The sequence below is a fragment of the Suncus etruscus genome, chromosome 6 (genome assembly GCF_024139225.1).
Source record: "Suncus etruscus isolate mSunEtr1 chromosome 6, mSunEtr1.pri.cur, whole genome shotgun sequence".
Taxonomy (NCBI): domain Eukaryota; kingdom Metazoa; phylum Chordata; class Mammalia; order Eulipotyphla; family Soricidae; genus Suncus; species Suncus etruscus.
The window spans coordinates 12,751,163-12,774,340 of record NC_064853.1 but is presented as its reverse complement, the minus strand read 5'-3'; the positions used below and the strand labels follow the sequence as shown (position 1 = coordinate 12,774,340).

Below are 23,178 nucleotides of genomic sequence, written 5' to 3'. Positions count from 1 at the left end.
TCTCTCCAGCAACTACATTCATAGAATAAAAGAAAGATTATGTTAAATTGGTATTTCTCAGTATGCAGCATTTTAATACCTATATAAGTCATGTTATTGCATATAATGTGTGGTATATTTATTCTTTATGGTAATAATCACCAATACATTTCATTTAAGTGTTCCAATCTATGTTAAATGAATTGTGTTTTGATACAAAATATATTTACCATCATGAAGAGTAGTTTAGTATATCATAGCAAAGAATCCGAATCAATCCATTAATTTAAAAATTCAAAAGTTCAATTATATGTATTATAGACCAATTAACTATTTTTTCAAGTTCTTCATTTCATAGTGTTAATTTTTAAGTGTGGTATATTCACAGTATTCTTTATTTTCATTTTTGTGTGTTTACATTGTATGTGTTGAGTTGGTTTCTTTTTTTTTTTTGCACAGATTCTTGATTACTAGCTGCTTGACAAGATTTTCTGTTGCGATGTAACCTCCATTCTTATAAAAAAATATGATGTGCATTTGTTTTGTGTCTTTGTCTTCATTCCATGTCCTATAATACGTATTTTATATGAAGTTATTTGTAAAAAAACAATCCATCATTTTAAAATCCATATTCATCATTTTCATCCTCATGTTTTCAACAAAGAAGTACTCTTAGTTCTTGTTTCCAGATAGTCTCAAATATTCTCAGTATGATGTAAGGCAGATAAAGTCTCACCATTCAGTCTTTGACCTTCATATCATGTTTGATGTCATGTGTAGTAATTGTAGCTAGCAAATGATGGCTCATTTTATTTTCTTTTTCTTTTTTTTTTTTTTTTTTTAGTTTGAGGTTTAAAATACATTTAAGAAAAATAGTTCCCATAAAATGTTAAGGACTTGTTGGAAGATAGCACTTCCCAATGGCAGTAACTCAGTTTTCAAAAGATATGTTGCTGCCATCTTTCTTTTTTGACAGTGCTGAGAATTGATCCCAGGTGCTCCCATGTGTAAGACAGATGTTCTGCCACTTAAGCTATAACTGACTTCCCAATATTCAATCTTTATCAAAAGCTTTCAGAAGCTATCTAATGAATTTCTCTCTGTAATGCTATGCACTGAGTGTTGAGCAAACTTTCTAAAAAGCACAGACAGATCAATTTACCTGTCTGAGGTCTGTGTAGACCGAAATAGAACTCAGACCTAAGCCCATTACACCCCTCTTTTCAAATACTATCTTATCCAGATTTTATAATTTATTATATTTCGGTGTAAAACTAACTTGAGATCAACTTTTGTCCTTTAGCAACAAACTCTCATACTTCCATCCATAACTGCAAGCATGTCATAGAAAAGCAAATAATTATAGAAAACCAAAATAATTATAAATCTGTGAAATATCACTGAGCATTAAAATATATCTTTTCTTTTAGCCAGAAACATTTGAGCATCTTTTTATCAAGCATACAAAGTCAGTGACATTTAGGCCTCTTCTTTTGGAGCCTGAAGTCATTTCAGAAGATATCCACATTGATACTTCATGGAAATATCAAGAAGAGATGATGTCAACAGCTATAATCCCTCAACTTTTGACAACTCCGGATGTTGACAATGGCTCTGTATGTATTAGTCACCCAGGCCACAAGGCTAACTTCTCTGAGGCCGAGGAAGGCGAGATAAACAGTGAAGAAGAAAATAGGAGATCTCCCTCTGTTAAATATGCCACTCTCATCAGCAGCTACAAGTTGGGGGACCCCGATGAAGAGCAGGGACTTCTTACTAGCTCAGTCAGTACTTGCTTCTCTAGCCAAACTTCCCTGTCAGAGGACTCTTTCTCGAATTGCTCCTGGGAGATTGAAACCCAGGGCTTCTTTATAGTGTCAGATCAGCAGGCCAACCGGATTTCACCTCACCTGACCTTCTCAGAAGGACTGGATGAACTCTTGAAACTGGAGGGAAATTTCCTGGAAGAAAACTATGATGAAAGATCCATTTATTATCTAGGGATCACTTCCATCAAAAGGAGAGAGAATGGTGTGATTTTAACCAATGAGTCCCGGGTGCTGTATCCGTTTCCTGCCCACTGTTTATTAACTAACATCAGACTCCTCCAGGACAGCTGCTCACACCTTGTTGAAAATAACTTCCGGTTAGGAACTTCCGGCCAGAAAACTTATGTACCTTACTTGCCTCAATTTCAGACTTGTTCCACCCAGACTCAGAAGATTGTGGAAAATAAGATGTGTGACCTCACAGTCTGATTTCATTAAAAACTAGCTCAGCTTTTAGGTTCAAGTGAGTCATGAGAAGTGTAATATTTGCAACTGTAATTAGCAGGGAAAAGTCAGTAGAGTGATGTGTTTAGTGATTCTGTTCACAAGCCACAGTAGGAAAGGAGATCTTCAATGGCTTTTTTTTTTAACCTAGAAGTCTGTCAATCAATTATCATCTTTTGTGCATGTTAGACCTGTGTAGACTGTAGTCTTAGTTCTGAAAGAAGACTTCAGACTAACTTGTCAGATGTAACTGTGGTCCCAAAGGTGTGGTTGTTTTACCTAAATTGTCTTTACAGTTATTTGTGAACACACCTCATTAATAGGCATCCTTGTACATTTTCAAAGTTTTTGATATCTTTGTATTTGTGCTACTAGGCTTACTGTATTTGAAGATTTCTCTGTTTACTAAATTGGTCATGGGTGCTTTTATTAAATAGCAAATGGAGGGCCACTTTAAGAGGTGTGCTTGAGAAGACTGATAAGCAAGACAATCTTGATCAAATCTAAGATTCCTGATTTGAATGAAACCACCTGTTAAAATGGCAGTATCTCCCATGAGTATTCTGGTGATAATAACTCATTTTGTTTTTAAGAAAGCAAAATGTCTGTCTGAATTTTTTCTCTATAAATTATATTGGAATGGTCACTTTCTGACTTAGTTCATACCAATGTCCAGTATGTCATTCTGGAATCATTGTGTCTTTCCATTCTCATTTGCAAGTATATCATTTTTTTCACTATCTGAGTATTCTCTCTCTCTTTTTCTAAATCAACCACTGTGCTAATACTTGGAATTAACTATTCAAATGTTTGTATGACACGTTATAACCCTTTTCAATATTAGGAGGGTAAGTAATATGCCCAAAGTCATCAACTTAGTCAATGGATGATGGAACCAGAATACAGATTTAAAGCCACATACTTTAAATTTTATTTTAAATTTTAGTAACTATTTGTTTTTAATGTATATTTCTACCCATTAGAACACACACAACTGATTGTGCTAAGGAACTAGATCAATAGACTGGAGCACATGCTTTTTACGTAAAAAAAACTTGATTTTAATCCTCAGCACTGCATAGTACCCAAGCACTACCAACTTCTCAGCACTAAACTGGATAACCCCAGTCCATGAACATCCTTAGGTGTGATCAAAAACAAAAATACAGACTGTAGTCAGATAAAATTTATTACACTAAAATATAATTCTGGATTACAAGTGAAATTTATACAGATATCAACGTTGCCTTTAAAGACATTGAAATAGGGGGCCAGAAAGACAGTACAATGGGTAAAGAAGGCACTTGCCTTGTATACAATTTACCTGGATTCAATCCCAGCACCCCGTATGCCCCCAAGTGAAAAATATATATTTATCATTTGAAGACCTTGAAGTTTATTATTTCAGCTCCTGATATTGCAAGACAGAAGACTGAGAGACTACATTAAAAAAACTTGCATACTTTGCTTAGTAGCCAATACATAGGAATTTCAGTTATCAGTATCACCAATCTAAATGTGTTCATATTAAAAAAAAGTCTGTGGGTGGTTAACATTATCTGTTTTACTCTTAAATTGTGGAGTCCATTAATTTTATTATGGTGCTAAATAAAGTCCTACACTCCATCTCTCCTCTACTCCCTATGGAATGAGCAGTTGGAAAGAATGATGAGAAAAAGCGCAACTCCAATTCTATATATTTTTTCACACTTAATGATTCTTTGCTACTTGAATAAACTGTTTCATGTTACAAACATTGCTGAAAACCCCTCAACTTGCTGAATTTAGTCTGTGTCAAAAGAAGGAAAGAGGGAAAATTATTTTTTTTCACAGAAATTCAAGAACTTAAAAAACAAAAACTATCCCTTTACTGGAATCTTTGGTAAAATGGGCCATTGATTTTAATATTGCTCATAGATCATGGGTCCACTCAACATGACCACTGATATGGAATGTGGAACCCAGAACAACAGGAGAAAAGAGTGACAAATTCTCAGCCTGTTCTGTGTGCTTCAATGAGTGTACAAGTTCTCAGATCACTGTTGGAGTTGGTGTCTACATTAAAGACTTTTGTGACAGCCCATTAACATGAGCTCATGGGTACCAACTTGAGTAGCTTTTAAAAACAAGCAAAGCAAAGCAAAAAAAAAAAAAAAACAATTTCAGAGATACTGAAATTCCACTGGGATTTATTTCATGGAGAAGATGGAAGAGGCCCCATTGGGCTATTGGAATATATTTAAGATCTATTTGTTTATGTATATATACATATACATATACATACATACATACATATCGACCTTTTTTTGGAAAGAAATTACTTAGAGAAATGTAAAAGGAGAAGAATATTTGTTCAAGAGAGAACATGGACTTCTAGGTGAAAAATCCATAGGATCTATTTCTTTTCAGTGTTCTAGAACTCTGATTTTCACTCTTGAAAGTTCATCTCACTTTATAGATTACGGTATATTATTGGACCCTTGTGTGAGAATGATCTTTCATTAGATAGCCCTATCTTCATTGAAATTTTTTTTTTTTAGAAAAGTCAAATATTCTGTTTCTTCTGAGAGCTTCAGTAGAAAAGGAAAAATGAAAGAGAGGCTGAGATAGGTTTAAAATTAAGCCAAATCTGGAATTTTAAACATTTCTTCTCAAAACCTTATATGGAACACATGCTATCAATCAGTCTTTGCAATTCTGACTTCATTAAAAGGAATTTTAAAATTCATCACTTAATGGAATGCTTCAACAAATTGTCTGAAGATAAATCATTTGTCAGAGCTGATGACCACACAGGTTTCCTGATGTAAAGAATAGAAGTTCATTGGCAATATCATGTTCAGCTAGGAGGAGGGATCCCCCTTTGAAGCCCTGTACCCCACCATGCAGAGATACAGACGTTTACAAGGGGAATTTGAATAGATTGTTCTTCTGTTTTTTTGAACTCAAGCTCAAATGGTGAAATAAACTCATACTTGGATGAGATTCCTAAATCAGTGGGTGATCATGGACCTAGAATAAGGTTTCATGACATTCTTCTACTTCTTCTCATCCCTTTCCAGAAAGACCAGGCAGGCCCCTCTCTCCAAATCTCAAACATATGTTTACATTTTCCTGGGAAGAGCCATTGTAACTTCTTGAAAGTTGATGGAAAAGAAACCAGATCCATAAATTGATACCAGATAGCTAAGCATCTTTGGGTGGCAAAGTGCTCAGTGCTGGCAGTAAGAACTGGGCTTAAAGGCTCCTGTGTGGCCTTCAAGGGTGTGTCGCCTGGAAAGGACATGCGGTACATCCTTTATCATCCAGACATGAGGAACATAGTCTTCTCTCAAATCACTTCCTGTCGTTTTCAAAATAAATGTTCTCTGCTTCTCATATTTCAAGGGGCATCTTGAGAGGGACTTTAAACCAACTCCTCCGTTGTACTAATGATTGGAAAAACGTTCTCAAATTTGAAAGTCTGTCCATTTTTGATTACAATTTCCATACAGTCACGTTTTCATGTCTTTATAATACTTTGCAAGTCAAGGGTTTAGCTCCAAAACTTAAATGTATGAAATTGTCACCACTCCAAAAGTTCCAGTGCTATCCCATCACCCAAAAGAACCCTTACTCATTCCTCTCATCCCTGTTCCCTTCCTTCTGGAAATCACCATTGTTTTCATCAAATCTAGGAAATATTTGTTCTTGTAAAAAGTAAAATTTAAACCATCCACTCTACTGTGATTAAAAGAAGCTGCTCTTGAAGAAAGTAGCCAACCCTAGAGTTTCCCAAAAAGTTATTTATGAAATATGAAAAATAAGAAATATTTATGAAAGAAATTTAATTATTTCTTTTAAAAAATTAGCTTAAAATAGTTGAAGGCTCCTGAGTCTATCATGGTGTTGGACTTATACTATAAACACTTCTGTTAAACTGACATATGTTCTCTATATTTGTATGAGCAGCACGAAATGGTTTCCAGGAGTTTTTATATTGAATGAATTATTTTTGTAACAAAGTGTATTAGTCCTATTTATTTTGGAAATCTGGAGATAATCTATTTTTTAAAATCATGCTTAAGATATATGACATTGCATTTAATTTTGTAAGGATCTTTGACAGGATATTTTAAATATAACATGATTATTTGAAAACCTGGAACTGAGAGAGAATTTAGAAGACATTTAATTTTATAGTGAAATTCCTCTATTAATGACTTCCTCTATTATGCTTGAAACTCATGTCATATATAGGTATTTGGCATGTCATTAACATTCTCTTAATCACTACCGATAATAATAAATGTTAGAAACAAGTGCTGAGATATTGTTCCATTAATTGTTCTATAAAATATAATTACTATCACTCTCTGTTCTTTAATTCATAAGAAAAGGTGTATCCAACATGACTGAATATTTTTCATTCATTGCCACTCATACGGAATGTCAAGATTTTGAGAGATGGAAAGCTTAACTTAGAATAATAATAAAGTTGTTTGATGATAACTTAAATGATTGTCCAATTGTTAATTTCAGCAAATGTTTGAAGTAAAAAGACATGATCTGTGTACTTTATGCAAATAAATCTAGACATTTTATCCATGTTAGCCTTATGTCTTCAAAATTCCCACAGACCTAGTGCCTCGCCTTTGGGAAGGGTATGAAAACATTTCAGATTCAAGTATTTCTCTCTCATTGTTCACACTGGTGCCAATGTAGAAGATACCCCACATCAAATTCTTGCTAGCAGTATAGCTTCTTATGACGACAAATTATTCATTTTTTAGACAGAAAGACTCTTTAACTTGGTTCTTTAGATCCTGAAGAGAAATTAGTGATTTATAGTGATTTCTGAACATTTGCTTAAGCATGTTCTAACTATTTGAGTTTTTAACCACTGTGGGGGAGGGGCTAGTATTTGGATGTATTCTCTAAATTGCTTCTTAATTTTGTATTGTAAATCAAATAAAGAAAGAACAGCATAAATGTTAAACCAGTCAGAGAAATATAAAATAGGGACAAGAGTGATAGCACAGTGACAGGGCATTGCATGCAGCCAACCCCTAATGGACTCTGGTTGAATTCCCAGTATCCCATATGGTCTGCAAGCCTGCCAGGAGCAATTTCTGAGTGCAGATCCAGGAGTAATCCCTGAGGGCCTCTGTTTGTGACCCCAAAACCATACACACACACACACACACACACACACACACACACACACATATATATATATATATATATATATAATAAAAGGTGTGTTTTCCTTCATGTACAACCTTGAGTTTCTATTCTACTTATAATATTTAATAAGTTGGATAAGTAATAATTGAATTAGACATACCTTTTATAAGAAATGCCTTTTAAGAATGTCTATACTTCTTTTTATAATATAGTCCTTTTCCCTTAGTATAGCTTGATAATGCTTCCACATAAACTCATATACCCTTCATTGTCTTATTTATTTTTAATTGAGGTCATGGCTTAAAAAAACACATAAGTTTTAGTGCAATTTCCCACTTGCTCAAATATCTGGTAACAATACCATGCCTACCATAACATACCTCTACCAACTGTCTATTGACCTCTTCTATTGTTCCTGCCTCCAATATCCTCTGGGAACATCATTTCTGCACTTAGAACTCAAAACTTGGTTTGATCTTAGCTCTGCTTATTTCTTTGCTTTGTTTCTCTGTATCCCACATACAAGTGAGAACATCCAGTATTATGCTATCACATATAATCTATAATATTACATATAGAGAAAATTCTATTTTTATAGCTGAGTAGTATTCCATCATGTATATATACATATATATAAGAATAATTTATATCACAAATTCTTTTTGGTTTGGTTTGAGGCAGAACCTAAAGGGCTCATTCCTGGCTTTGCACTCAGTGACCACTCCTGGCCTGCTTGGGGGGTCATATGGAGTGCAGGGTATTGAACCTGGATTGGCCTTTTATAAGGCAATCACTCTGCCTACTATACTATCTCTCCAGCCCCTGTATCACAAATTTTTATCCAATCATTCATCATTGGCTCTTAGTTATTTTTTATAATTATCTTTATTTAAACACCGTGATTACAAATAAGATTATAGTTGTATGATTACAGTCATGTAAAGAACACCCCCCTTCACCAGTGCAACATTCCCACCACCAATTTCCCAGATCTCCCTCCTCCCCACACCCCCACACCTGTACTTGAGACAGGCTTTCTACTTCCCTCATTCATTCACATTGTTGTGATAGTTTTCAGTGTAGTCATCTCTCCAACTGCACTCATCACTCTATGTGATGAGCTTCATGTCATGAGCTGCACCTACTAGCCCTCATCTGTCTAGTCTCTGAGATACTGTTAAAAATGTCTTTCATTTTTCTTAAAGCCCATAGATGAGTGAAACCATTCTGCATCTTTCTCTCTCCCTTTGACTATAAAAATCTAGATTTGGTATATAAATACATTGTTCAAAAACTATATGGATTTCCCTATAAGATTCCTGCTGTTGTCGTGGAAAAAGATGCTGTATTTATTTTTGCAGGGTGGGATAATGATAAGAAAATAGGCATATTACATGAAAATTTTCAAACATTAAAAGCAGAAGATAATTTTGAAGACATTATAACCAAACCACCAGTTTGAAAGTTTGTGCAGGAGAAGGAAATTGTGGCAGAAGATGACCAGGTGTTCCTTATGAAGCTACAGTCCCCTTTGGCAAAGCAACCGCCCACTGCAGCTGGAAGACCTGTGGATTCCTCGCCCAGGGTTCTTAGTTATTTTCTTATCTTGGCTATTGTAAATAGAGCCACAGTGAATGTAGCTGTGTATGTTTTTTAAATATCGTCCAGCTAAAGATATTAAAGCGTTTAGTTAATATTTTTATAGTTTTCAGATAGATTCCTAGAAAACAATTTTATGTACTCATTAAAATTTCACATTTATGGGCTGGAGAGATATAGTGCAGCAGGCAAGGCACTTACCTTGCATATAGCTGATATGGGTTCAATCCATGGCATTCTATGAAGTCCCTCAAATCTGCCAGGAGTGATCCCTGTTCACAACTGTGTGGGGTTTAGAAATGCCACAAAAATAATATTTTTCACTAACTTTTTTTTTCTGGTTGGGAAGCACATCTAGCAGTGCTCAGAAGTTATTCCTGGCTTTGCACTCAGGAATTACTCTTAGAGGTTCTTATGGGACCATACGGGATGCCAAGGATCAAACTGTACTAATGCCCAGCCCCATCCCTTAAATTCTTAAGTATATTTATGTTTACTTGTAAAATTTCTATTCTTTTTCATTGATTATTCAATTTATTTTCCTTATGTATGTATGAATTTAATTAATCCCCACCCATTATTCAATCTGTTTTCCTATTTGGAGGGATAAAAGCTTTCTGCACATGGGAAATTAAAACAAAGGGAAGTGAAAGCTGTTACTGTTTTCAAGACCTTCAGGTGACATTTGTGTACAGACTCAGTGGTCCTCAAACTATGGCCCACGGGCCACATATTGTATTTGTATCTGTTTTGTTCCTTCATTGCAAAATAAGATATATGCAGTGTGCATAAGAATTCGTTCATAAGTTTTGTTTTTACTATAGTCAGACCCTCCAATGGTCTGAGGGACAGTGAACTGGCTCCCTGTTTAAAAAGTTTGAGGACCCTACATGGAGTGTTTAGTGGCTTAGGGAAACCAGAATGTGGGCTCTGCTTTTGGGAGGCATGCTGGACTGTTTTAATAAGTATTCATCTCCCCTATTCCGGGGTAACCTCTCCTACATGGTTGTCTATTAAGGCTTGTTTTGGGGGTCTGGTGAAAGTCTACTTTCTGGGAGCATTCGCTGGTCTCCGTAGTTGGGAGCTTTCACCTGCATTCCTAAATCCAGCCAACTATATTGGAAAATTATTGACTCTACAGAATTTGGTTACCCAACATTATACAGAAATGGAAAATTTGGGGATAGGAAAGTGCTACTTACATTTTCCTATGTAGCAATAAAGATAGGCAATTCACATACCTGTGATATTAAATCCTTCCCAATACTCACTTTTGGGTGTATATTTTGGGGGGAGGCTCACCTCCTGGTGTTTGGGAGCTGCTATTACTTCTGCTCAGAGGTTACTCTTGGTCCAATATCTACTGTTGATAGTTGAGAATAGAAGCACGATAGTTGTCTAGAGCCATACCACCCTGAACGCGCCTGATCTCATCTGATCTCAGAAGCTAAGCAGGGTCAGGCCTGGTTAGTACTTGGATGGAAGACCGCCTGGGAATACTGGGTGCTGTAGGCTAAAAAAAAAAGGAAAAAGAAAAAGAAACATGGTGTAGTTGACTTAAGCATAGGTGCACAGTTATAGAGTTATCCATCCTGATGTGTTTGTCCACATCTTCCTTTATGAATCTCTAATGAGCCCTTTCACTCTTATAAGTTTAGCAATAAAATAGATAAATCTCCTAATTGAAAACAGTGAGCCCTGCTGACAGTGATTCTCACTGTAACTTTCATCTCTTTCATATATCACTGATTTTCAGAGATTGTTCAAGTATGAAAATCTGGAAATCAGAGTGTGTAAAATGATACCCAGCTATTAACCCAATACAAAGGTGTCCCCATCTAAGTACTTCCTTAATTTTCCTACTGTACATATATATACATATATATGTATTTGCTTCACACGAATAACACAAAGGCTTTCTTTACCTCCAACAAATCGATGGTAAACTAGAAGCTCACAAAAATTCCTCTCAAGAGAGCCTACCTTGAAAACACGTTATATCACAAAAATCACTTAACTAGCTGACTAGTGAAGTGAAGGAGGTAAACAAGGCCTAGAATCAAAAAAATCTGAAGGCAATATGGTCAAATTATGCCCAGCAGAGAAAGATCTAAGAGCTGTGCTTCGGGCTCAGCCACTGCTCTATACTGGGCTTAAAATAGACAATAGAATGAGGTGGGGATGAGAGAGCTGCCATGAGCATCCCTGTGCTTGGGTTTATATCCAGTCTAAGATTGTTTTTTATTTTCCTTTTACATTTTCCACTCTATGAATTTGGGACTGGAATGCACAGTAATTTGGGAAACAAAAGTTCAATATGAGATGTTGAGACTGCAGATTGGGTAGAACTTTTAAGATCTAGCACAGTAATCAGTGTCCATGGTCCTTGGGAGAAAATCCACCTTCTACCCATACCTAGAAGATTTCACAATTCCAAGGAGCATATGGCCATGAATCACTTACACAAGTACAAGAGGCCTGTTAGTGAGCCAGCAGGGGTGGATGACAAAGGCTGGAAACAAGTGAATATTGCAGAAGCTGGTAGATCAGGGGGATGGCAAAGTCCTGGTTCTAAGACCCCGGGCAAAGGATGAAGCAGTTTCTGAATTCCTAAGAGACCTAAGGACACTTTCAGCCTCCTGAGACTTAAGTTCTGTTGATTGCTCTTTTATTTATTTATTTATTTATTTATTTATTTATTTATTTATTTATTTATTTTGGTTTTTCGGGCCACACCCATTTGATGCTCAGGGGTTACTCCTGGCTAAGCGCTCAGAAATTGCCCCTGGCTTGGGGGGACCATATGGGACGCCGGGGGGTCGAACCACGGTCCTTCCTTGGCTAACGCTTGCAAGGCAGACGCCTTATCTCTAGCGCCACCTTGCCAGCCCCGATTGCTCTTTTATTTAGACCTGTCAACGTGTCTACTGACACAGACAAAAAGGAATTGACTTGGGAATGGGGGTGATTGTGATCCCCAAAATAGTTACACATGGAAAAAATGGATAGTTATTTGTTTGTGGAGCTAGAGAACCTTCTCCACTAAATGGAAAAGATTAATTCTTCAGTTCAATGAAACCTTGTGTCTCCAGTTGCTGACACAAATTCTTCCTTTTTACAAAGGAAGCATATTATATATGTATATGTATTGCTTTTTTTAGAAATAATGGAAGAGGGTCACTTTTTGGCGATCACACCTAGCAGTATTCAGAGGTAACTTCTGGCTCTGTGCTCAGAAAGTACTCTTGGCAGGCTTGGGGGACCATATGGGATGCTGGGGATGGAACCCGAGTCAGCTGCATGCAAGGCAAATGCCTTAGCCCCTGTGACCCTCTGTGTGGGTCACTGTTCTTCTTCTTCTTCTTCTTCTTCTTCTTCTTCTTCTTCTTCTTCTTCTTCTTCTTCTTCTTCTTCTTCTTCTTCTTTTTTTTTTTTTTTTGGTGTGTGGGGAGGGTGATAATGTTCGGTCATACCTGCTGGGATTCAAGGGTTATTCCTGGCTATGTACTCTTATTTCTCTGGGGACCACACATAGTATTAGGGATCAAACTGGGGGTGGCTGCATGCAAAGCAATCACCTTTTCTGTTTTATCTTTCTGGTTCTCACCTTTTTCTTGATTGAGACAACCTATCTTTTGGTGGTCGGGTTCACATCTAATGGTGCTCAAGGCTTACTCATGGCTCTGCAGTCAGGGGTGACTCCTTGTGGACTCGGGTAACCAACCTAGATTAGCCACGTGCAAGCAAAGTACCCTACATACTGTGCTATCTATTCCTCAGATCCCTGTGACTACCTATTTTAACAGTAAGGACAGGTTCTAGTCTGGGAGGAATTTTTCACATCTAATTGTATTTGTTTCATTGAGACTAAACCGTCTGGGTTCTTATGTTGTGCTGATTTTATTTTCAAGAGCTCACCAGCAGTTTTACTGTTTATCAAGCTTTGAAATAGTATCCACATGTAAAATAAATGTTCACTGAGCCATTAAACCTCTGGGAGTTTGCATGTGAATAAACCCAATGGGAGACGCCATGATTTGCTGAAGATGGGGGCAGACTACAATGGCTTGTGATTTCACATTGAGAATCTAGACAGCACACTGAGATCTACAACAGAGAAAAGCATCTGTTTAAGTCAACACATACTTAGAAAGCAAGACTTAAGAGGAATTCACAGGAATGCTGATGCTCTGTCTTTATGCAAATCTCTCTCCTTGTCTACTACAGCAAAGCCTGGTATTTGCAGGCTCTATAATTTCATTAAAAAAAAAAAAGAAAGTAAAATCTTTCATGAAAATGTTTAGAGTCTGCAAGAGCTTACAAAACCTTTCTGGGGGACCAGATAGACAGTCAGTAGGTAGGGAACCTGCCTTGTATGTGGCCAACCCAGGGTTTGATTTCTTGGCAGCCCATATGACCCAAGAGTGATCCCTAAGGAAAGAGTTAGGAGTAAGCCAGGAGTACCACTGGTGATGAACGTTCCAAAAGAAAAAACTTTATGGTGAAACTACAACACTTGCCTAGTTCCGCAAGATGGTCAGAGAATCTGTTATGTGATTCAGCACAAGCCAGACCCTATTTTGCCACATCATCTGTGTTCAAGTTCAGGTTTGTGATCAAGGAACTTAATTCCATCAACTATGAGACAGACCATCCTCATATATGATCTTCTATGACATCAGCTCAGAAATTGCCCAGTTGTTGAAGTTACACTGGATGAAGCAATTGCTGATTTCCAGGGTGGGGTGAACATGTCATCATCAAAAAAAGCTTGGCTTTGCATTTCTCTGGCCATGAAGAATGAGATAAGCATCTTTAAAGATATGTTTTACTTATTCAAATATTTAATTAAATATTGATTAAGGCAACATTGATTTTTAATTTTTGGTGTTTGAGTTTTTTGTTGTTGTTATTGTGTTTGTTTGCATTTGCTCTATATCCAGCTGTGCTTGCTAATTACTCCTAACTCTGTGCTCAGAGAATTGTCATCATTTTGATGAAGCCAAAATTTTCGGAGATTCTCCAGACTAGCAGGAAAATAACTCGAGAAACGGGTCCCTAAATGGTAACTGAAGATAAGTTGAAGGGCAGTTCCTTCCTCTAGTGTTGCCGTATATCTTACTTCATTGACAGTTGGTAGTGTATCTAAATTGAAATAAAAATAAAACATTATCTGTGCCATTAAGCCTGACCAATACTCACTCCACTAATCTCCAAGCCCTGCTTTTCACTAAAAGTTGGAGCACCTTAACCCACTCTTGGCAAAGATGGGCAGTGGAGGAAGGTTCTCAGAGATGGAACCTTCATTTTTTTTTGGGGTGGGGGAGGTGAAACTATCCTGCTGCTTTGTGAAAGATTAACAGGGTGCACTGCTGGATGCAGGGTGCATCCTGGCATCTATTTGTTCTCCAGACACCTCCAGGAATGATTCCTGAGCACCACCAGGTATAGCCCAAAAATTCACTATAAGCTTTATTTCCTTATGGGCATCTGTCTTGAACTGGTTTAGCTGGACACCATTGAAAGTCCAGTCTAGCAGTATGACTCAACTGAACTCCAGGCTCTCTTCCAAGCTCTCATATTCATTGTTAAAATTTATTTTCCTTCTGCTCTAGAACTCATGGAAATGTGTTCATTCAAAGCCATGTGGGGACTGTGATCTATTAAGCTGCTCTGGGTTATTCGCCTCTAGATTCTATAGAACAGAATTAGGTAAGACCCACCCACAATAATATTCCTTTTGAGAAATGTAATGTCCTTAGATTGGAGACTTCATTATGTTCTAGGAGGGGCCATGATTATAAGAAACAAAAAGGCTGGTCTCCTGTGACTAAAGAAAAGTACAGAGGCTTTAAGACTCCAGGTCAGGCTGACTTACGGTTGGTTATTACCTTCCTGACAGAGAGAACTTTGGAAAGCCAGTTCTAGGAAGCTGGAAAAGCTTCTTCAGAGGGCAGACCCTGATTGTGTCTCATTTTCCTCCTATTAAACCTGATATTCCTATTAGCTTACCTGATCCCTAGATGCATGTGAATTAGGAAATTCTAATGCATGCAATGTATGAGCAAGCCTGTAGTCCTTATACGCTAGTGCAAATTTCGCCCCATCCTAAACTCCTGCTCATGTCCCAGACCTTATGCACATTCCTTCCCTTAACTAGCTCCTTAAAGCCCCCCAAACCCAGAGCCTGACCTTGCCTTGAGTCTCCCCCTTTCCTGTATTATTGCTTTAATAAATCTCTATTTTCTTTTCTTTTAATAATTTCTTTATTTAAGCACCAAACATGGTCATAATTGGAGTTCACTCATAAAATGCCAGCACCCTTCACCACTGCAACTTTCCCACCATTAATGTCTCCCTTTTCCTTCCTCTCCCATTCCCTGCCTGCCTCAATTTGAGACAGGTATTGAAGTTCTCTATCATTGTCATGGTAGTTGTTAGTGTAGTTATGTCTTTAACTACACTCACCACTCTTTGTGGCAAGTTTCATATCATGGACTGGTCCTTCCAGGCCTCATCTAATCTCTGCTATTTTCTTTTTTTTTTTTTTTTTTTTTTTTTTAATTTTTTTTTTTTTTATTTAAACACCTTGATTACATACATGATTGTGTTTGGGTTTCAGTCATAAAAGGAACACCACCCATCACCAGTGCAACATTCCCATCACCCAAGTCCCAAATCACCCTCCTCCCCACCCAACCCCCGCCTGTACCCTAAACAGGCTCTACATTTCCCTCATACATTCTCAATATTAGGACAGTTCAAAATGTAGTTATTTCTCTAACTAAACTCATCACTCTTTGTGGTGAGCTTCCTGAGGTGAGCTGGAACTTCCAGCTCTTTTCTCTTTTGTGTCTGAAAATTATTATTACAAGGGTGTCTTTCATTTTTCTTAAAACCCATAGATGAGTGAGACCATTCTGCGTTTTTCTCTCTCTCTCTGACTTATTTCACTCAGCATAATAGATTCCATGTACATCCATGTATAGGAAAATTTCATGACTTCATCTCTCCTGACAGCTGCATAATATTCCATTGTGTATATGTACCACAGTTTCTTTAGCCATTCATCTGTTGAAGGGCATCTTGGTTGTTTCCAGAGTCTTGCTATGGTAAATAGAGCTGCAATGAATATAGGTGTAAGGAAGGGGTTTTTGTATTGTATTTTTGTGTTCCTAGGGTATATTCCTAGGAGTGGTATAGCTGGATCGTATGGGAGCTCGATTTCCAGTTTTTGGAGGAATCTCCATATCGCTTTCCATAAAGGTTGAACTAGACAGCATTCCCACCAGCAGTGGATAAGAGTTCCTTTCTCTCCACATCCCCGCCAACACTGTTTATTCTCATTCTTTGTGATGTGTGCCATTCTCTGGGGTGTGAGGTGGTATCTCATCGTTGTTTTGATTTGCATCTCCCTGATGATTAGTGATGTGGAACATTTTTTCATGTGTCTTTTGGCCATGCGTATTTCTTCTTTGTCAAAGTGTCTGTTCATTTCTTCTCCCCATTTTTTGATGGGGTTAGATGTTTTTTTCTTGTAAAGTTCTGTCAGTGCCTTGTATATTTTGGAGATTAGCCCCTTATCTGATGGGTATTGGGTGAATAGTTTCTCCCACTCAGTGGGTGGCTCTTGTATCCTGGGCACTATTTCCTTTGAGGTGCAGAAGCTTCTCAGCTTAATATATTCCCATCTGTTAATCTCTGCTTTCACTTGCTTGGAGAGTGCAGTTTCCTCCTTGAAGATGCCTGTAATGTCCTGTAGTGTTTTGCCTATGTGCTGTTCTATATATCTTATGGTTTTGGGGCTGATATCGAGGTCTTTAATCCATTTGGATTTTACCTTTGTACATGATGTTAGCTGGGGGTCTAAGTTTAATTTTTTGCAAGTGGCTATCCAATTGTGCCAACACCACTTGTTGAAGAGGCTTTCCCTGCTCCATTTAGGATTTCCTGCTCCTTTATCAAAAATTAGATGGTTGTATCTCTGGGGAACATTTTCTGAGTATTCAAGCCTATTCCACTGATCTGAGGACCTATCCTTATTCCAATACCATGCTGTTTTGATAACTGTTGCTTTGTAGTACAGTTTAAAGTTGGGAAAAGTAATTCCTCCCATATTCTTTTTCCCAATGATTGCTTTAGCTATTCGAGGGTGTTTATTGTTCCAAATGAATTTCAAAAGTGTCTGATCCACTTCTTTGAAGAATGTCATGGGTATCTTTAGAGGGATGGCATTAAATCTGTATAATGCCTTGGGGAGTATTGACATTTTGATGATGTTAATCCTGCCAATCCATGAGCAGGGTATGTGTTTCCATTTCCGTGTGTCCTCTCTTATTTCTTGGAGCAGAGTTTTATAGTTTTCTTTGTATAGGTCCTTCACATATTTAGTCAAGTTGATTCCAAGATATTTGAGTTTGTGTGGTACTATTGTGAATGGGGTTGTTTTCTTAATGTCCATTTCTTCTTTATTACTGTTGGTGTATAGAAAGGCCATTGATTTTTGTGTGTTAATTTTGTAGCCTGCCACCTTGCTATATGAGTCTATTGTTTCTAGAAGCTTTTTGATAGAGTCTTTAGGGTTTTCTAAGTAGAGTATCATGTCATCTGCAAACAGTGAGAGCTTGACTTCTTCCTTTCCTATCTGGATTCCCTTGATATCCTTTTCTTGCCTAATCGCTATAGCAAGTACTTCCAGTGCTATGTTGAATAGGAGTGGTGAGAGAGGACAGCCTTGTCTTGTGCCAGAATTTAGAGGGAAGGCTTTCAGTTTTTCTCCATTGAGGATAATATTTGCCACTGGCTTGTGGTAGATGGCCTTCACTATATTGAGAAAGGTTCCCTCCATTCCCATCTTGCTGAGAGTTTTGATCAAGAATGGGTGTTGGACCTTATCAAATGCTTTCTCTGCATCTATTGATATGATCATGTGGTTTTTATTTTTCTTGTTATTGATGTTGTGTATTATGTTGATAGATTTACGGATGTTAAACCAGCCTTGCATTCCTGGGATGAAACCTACTTGATCGTAGTGGATGATCTTCTTAATGAGGCATTGAATCCTATTTGCCAGGATTTTGTTGAGGATCTTTGCATCTGCATTCATCAGTGATATTGGTCTGTAATTTTCTTTTTTGGTAGCGTCTCTGTCTGGTTTAGGTATCAAGGTGATGTTGGCTTCATAAAAGCTATTTGGAAGTGTTTCTGTTTGTTCAATTTCATGAAAGAGTCTTGCCAAGATTGGCAGTAGTTCCTCTTGGAAAGTTTGATAGAATTCATTAGTGAATCCATCTGGACCTGGGCTTTTGTTTTTCGGCAGACATTTGATTACTGTTTTAATTTCATCAATGGTGATGGGGGTGTTTAGATATGCTACATCCTCTTCCTTCAACCGTGGAAGATTATAAGAGTCCAAGAATTTATCCATTTCTTCCAGGTTCTCATTTTTAGTGGCGTAGAGTTTTTCAAAGTAGTTTCTGATTACCCTTTGAATCTCTGTCATATCAGTAGTGATCTCTCCTTTTTCATTCCTGATACGAGTTATCAAGTTTCTCTCTCTCTCTTTCTTTGTTAGGTTTGCCAGTGGTCTATCAATCTTGTTTATTTTTTCAAAGAACCAACTTCTGCTTTCGTTGATCTTTCGGATTGTTTTTTGAGTTTCCACTTCGTTGATTTCTGCTCTCAGCTTTGTTATTTCCTTCTGTCTTCCTGTTCTTGGGTCCTTTTGTTGAGCATTTTCTAGTTCTATTAGCTGTGTCATTAAGCTACTCAGGTAAGCTCCTTCTTCCTTCCTGATGTGTGCTTGCAAAGCTATAAATTTTCCTCTCAGTACTGCTTTTGCTGTGTCCCATAAGTTCTGAGAGTTTGTGTCTTTATTGTCATTTGTTTCCAGGAACCTTTTTATTTCCTCCTTGATTTCATCTCGGACCCACTGGTTATTGAGCATGAGGCTGTTTAACTTCCAGGTGTTAAAGTGTTTCTTCTGAGTCCCTTTGGAGTTCACAAATAATTTCAGAGCCTTGTGGTCAGCGAAGGTAGTCTGCAAAATTTCTATCCTCTTGATCTTATGGAGGTATGTTTTATGTGCCAGCATGTAGTCTATCCTGGAGAATGTCCCATGTACATTGGAGAAGAATGTGTATCCAGGTTTCTGGGGATGGAGTGTCCTATATATATCCACTAGGCCTCTTTCTTCCATTTCTCTCCTCAGGTCTAGTATATTCTTGTTGGGTTTCAGTCTGGTTGACCTGTCCAGTGTTGACAAAGCCGTGTTTAGGTCCCCCACAATTATTGTGTTGTTGTTGATATTATTTTTCAGATTTGTCAGCAGTTGTATTAAATATTTTGCTGGCCCCTCATTCGGTGCATATATGTTTAGGAGAGTGAATTCTTCCTGCTCTACGTACCCCTTGATTAATATAAAATGTCCGTCTTTGTCCCTTACAACCTTCCTGAGTATAAAGTTTGCATTATCTGATATTAGTATGGCCACTCCAGCTTTTTTATGGGTGTTGTTTGCTTGGATAACTTTTCTCCAGCCTTTTATTTTGAGTCTATGTTTGTTCTGACTATTCAGGTGCGTTTCTTGTAGGCAGCAGAAGGTTGGATTGAGTTTTTTGATCCATTTAGCCACTCTGTGTCTCTTAACTGGTGCATTTAGTCCATTGACGTTGAGAGAAAGAATTGTCCTGGGATTTAACGCCATCTTTATTTCAAAATTTGGTGTGTCTTTTGGGTAGTCTTGTCTTAGATTAGGTCTTTCAGTTTTTCTCTTAAGACTGGTTTTGTGTCTGTGAAGTTTCTGAGCTGTTTTTTGTCTGTGAAACCATGTATTCTTCCATCAAACCGGAAAGTGAGTTTTGCTGGGTATAGTATTCTGGGTGAAGCATTCATTTCATTCAGTCTTGTCACAATATCCCACCACTGCTTTCTGGCATTGAGCGTTTCTGGTGACAGGTCTGCTGTAAATCTCAGGGAAGCTTGCTTGAACATGATTTCCCCTTTTGATCTTGCTGTTTTCAGAATTCTGTCTCTATCTGTGGGATTTGTCATTGTGACTAGGATGTGTCTTGGGGTGGTTTTTCTGGGGTCTCTTTTGGTTGGTACTCTTCGGGCATGCAGGATTTGATCACATATATTCTTTAGCTCTGGAAGTTTCTCTTTAATGATGTTCTTGACCATTGATTCTTCCTGGAAATTTTCTTCCTGGGTCTCTGGGACTCCAATGATTCTTAAGTTGTTTCTGTTGATCTTATCATAGACTTCTATTTTCGTCTGTTCCCATTCTTTGACTAATTTTTCCATTGTCTGCTCATTTGCTTTAAGTTTTTTGTCCAATCTCTCCTGCTGTATGGAATTGTTATGTATCTCATCTTCCACAGCACCAAGTCTATTCTCAGCTTCTGATACCCTGTCCCAGAGCTTATCCATTTTGTCATTCACTTCGTTTACTGAGTTTTTCAGGCCTGTTAGTTGACATGTTATTTCAGTTTGGAGTTTTGTCATTTCTGCCTTCATATTTTCTTGGTTCTTATTAGTGTTCTGTTCAACTCGATCCATGGTTTCTTGGAGTCTGTTGAGCACCTTCCATATTGCTAGTCTAAAGTCCTTATCTGAGAGGTTGATTAGTTGTTCAGTCATTATCTGGTCCTCAGAATTGTCATCTTCATTCTCTATGTCTGATGCTGGCCTGCGCTGTTTCCCCATTGTCACATTTGTATTGTGGGTTTTTCTACGTGTTGTAGTGGTATTCATTGTCTATATGATGTAGGCAGCACACTCCTCTGGCTCCTCCCTTTCTGGATGGGCTGACTTGCCTCTAAGGGAGGGGAGTCCTCCGTGGATGAAGCTTCACACTGGGTCAAATCTTAGGCCCGAGCATGCAACAGAGAAGACAGTCTGGAGAGAAATGTTTGCTTCTGTGATATAGCGCCGTTCTTAGTGTGATTTTTCCTTCTTGTTGCAATGGAGTTCTTTCCTTAGAAAGAGTGCACGGCCGCGTAGCGAAGCGGAGCGGCCGTGCTCCTCTGAGCCTCTTTTTGCCCCACTCGCAAGAGTTTCACGCAAGAGGACAGTAGACAGACATAGACAGGTCACACTCACAGTCTTTCACAGCTGAGCCCCACTGGGCCGGTGTACTTTCGCGGATTTTCCCCGCCTGGTGTCACACACAGGGAGCCAGCTTTTGCAAAGGATAGCCGGTTTTTATGCTCTGAAGTCCCTCCCTGAAAATGGCGTCTGGGCGAGCGAGGTTTCTGGAGGCTCTTTTTGCCCCACTCGCAAGAGTTTCACGCAAGAGGACAGTAGACAGACATAGACAGGTCACACTCACAGTCTTTCACAGCTGAGCCCCACTGGGCCGGTGTACTTTCGCGGATTTTCCCCGCCTGGTGTCACACACAGGGAGCCAGCTTTTGCAAAGGATAGCCGGTTTTTATGCTCTGAAGTCCCTCCCTGAAAATGGCGTCTGGGCGAGCGAGGTTTCTGGAGGCTCTTTTTGCCCCACTCGCAAGAGTTTCACGCAAGAGGACAGTAGACAGACATAGACAGGTCACACTCACAGTCTTTCACAGCTGAGCCCCACTGGGCCGGTGTACTTTCGCGGATTTTTTTGTCTGCTATTTTCTATACTGTCTTGACGTGGAATTCTTTCTCTGACAAAGACATAAAAGCAAGATACAGCAGCTCCTTCTGGTCCCACAGTAACCGCTGATTGAAATTTAGTTCCTGGCAGAATTCATTCCTCCACGAAAACAAAGAAACTGGATCACAGCTACAGCCTCATTCGCATCTTTGTCTGCACCTGAAACAGCCATATCTTGTCCCAACCTAATTTACAGGCTTTTGAGATCTCAAGGGTGTCAGGATTCTTTTTGTATTTATTTATTTTTAAACATTTTATTGTATGCTTATGTCATAATAAATGGGTGTAGGATTCTTTATCAGGCAGAGTAAATCAAGCTGACCGGTGTAGGCATGGTTCGAGCGCCACCTTGTGGGCAATTGCCTTCTTGAAGAACTCCCAGGTTCTTTCCCAATTTTTCTCCCTAGAGTTCTTGGGGCTTAGCAGATTATCAACAGGAAGATTTCTTCATCTTGGACACATTCAGATGGAGACTTTGAAACTCAAAAAGGTTTTATGTGCTACTTTTCTTACCTCCTGGTCTAACAGATACTGACTGATTGCAAAATCTTCCATCCGTGCATTTTACAATTGAGATCTATGTTTGGAAGTTACAATCTCAGGGACTGGGGGGCCTAGGACCCTGAGCACCCCTATTGTTCTAGCCAAGCACGTCCACTCTCAGCTGGAAATGGAAATTCTTTGAGAAGTGACTGTGCCCCATCCCTCTCCATGCCCCTGGCTTCCTCTCATAGGAGTCTTATTTCTGCATCTGTGAAGAGTCCAGTTCTCCCATGGATTCTGAAGCTTAAATAACTCAGGAGGAGACAGATCTCCAGTTTTCCTATGACTTGCTCTTCTTCTGTACTTGCTGCATGTCACTGGGACCACCTATCACCTTAACCAAAAGAAGTGCAAACAAGATCCAGAGTAGGCGTGGGAGGGTCCTTAAAAGTAGGCTACCTAAAGGGCTTGGGCTTTAATGCTGATTAATCTGATAGTGTTCTCTTCAAACAGGAAGTGAATAAGAGATTGCTGGGAGGTCCTGGCATATAATATTCTGGGAGTTAGAGGATGTGAGGGGAGGTCGAACCCTTTGCTGATGGTCTGCGAGTCCAAAAATAATTCCCAGAAAGATAAATTAAATCCCATTCTTCCGTCCCCCCTTTTTGGGGAGACCTTGGTAATAATATCCGGAGTAAATAATCAACAAAGGCAAAAGATTAGGGGACGAAAGGTTCAGCAAAAAGAGCTTTTTGTCACTTGCAGCCAGTTCCAAAAAGCAAACTGAACAAGCCGTCCACTCTGGCAAAAATGATTTTCTGCCTGGAAGCTGACTCCTTGAAAATGGGACTGCCTTGAAGTTCTGAAACTCTACTTTCTGCAATGTAAGTGCAGCATTGGCTGCACAGAGCAAAGGGCCTCAAGCATAGTGGTCTTGAAGATGGTCAGAGATACAATTCAATATGGAGAAAGACAGTAGAGAATGACAATGACAATGGCAATGGAGAATGACAATCTGCCAGGTGTAGGGGCAGG

General features: G+C 38.5%; 1 protein-coding gene and 1 non-coding gene across 2 annotated transcripts in view; both read left to right on the top strand.

Moving 5' to 3' along the window:
* Positions 1-2,237, top strand: part of LEPR (leptin receptor) — a 93,201-nt gene extending 90,964 nt beyond the window's left edge. Inside the window, exon 20 of the mRNA XM_049775456.1 lies at positions 1,410-2,237. Coding sequence (XP_049631413.1) covers positions 1,410-2,237 — 828 coding nt within the window. The remainder of the gene's footprint in view (positions 1-1,409) is intronic.
* An 8,176-nt stretch (positions 2,238-10,413) lies between these two features.
* Positions 10,414-10,532, top strand: LOC126012692 (5S ribosomal RNA). The gene has a single exon (XR_007497115.1). It is a non-coding gene; the product is annotated as a 5S ribosomal RNA (ribosomal RNA).
* The last annotated feature ends 12,646 nt before the right edge of the window (positions 10,533-23,178 follow it).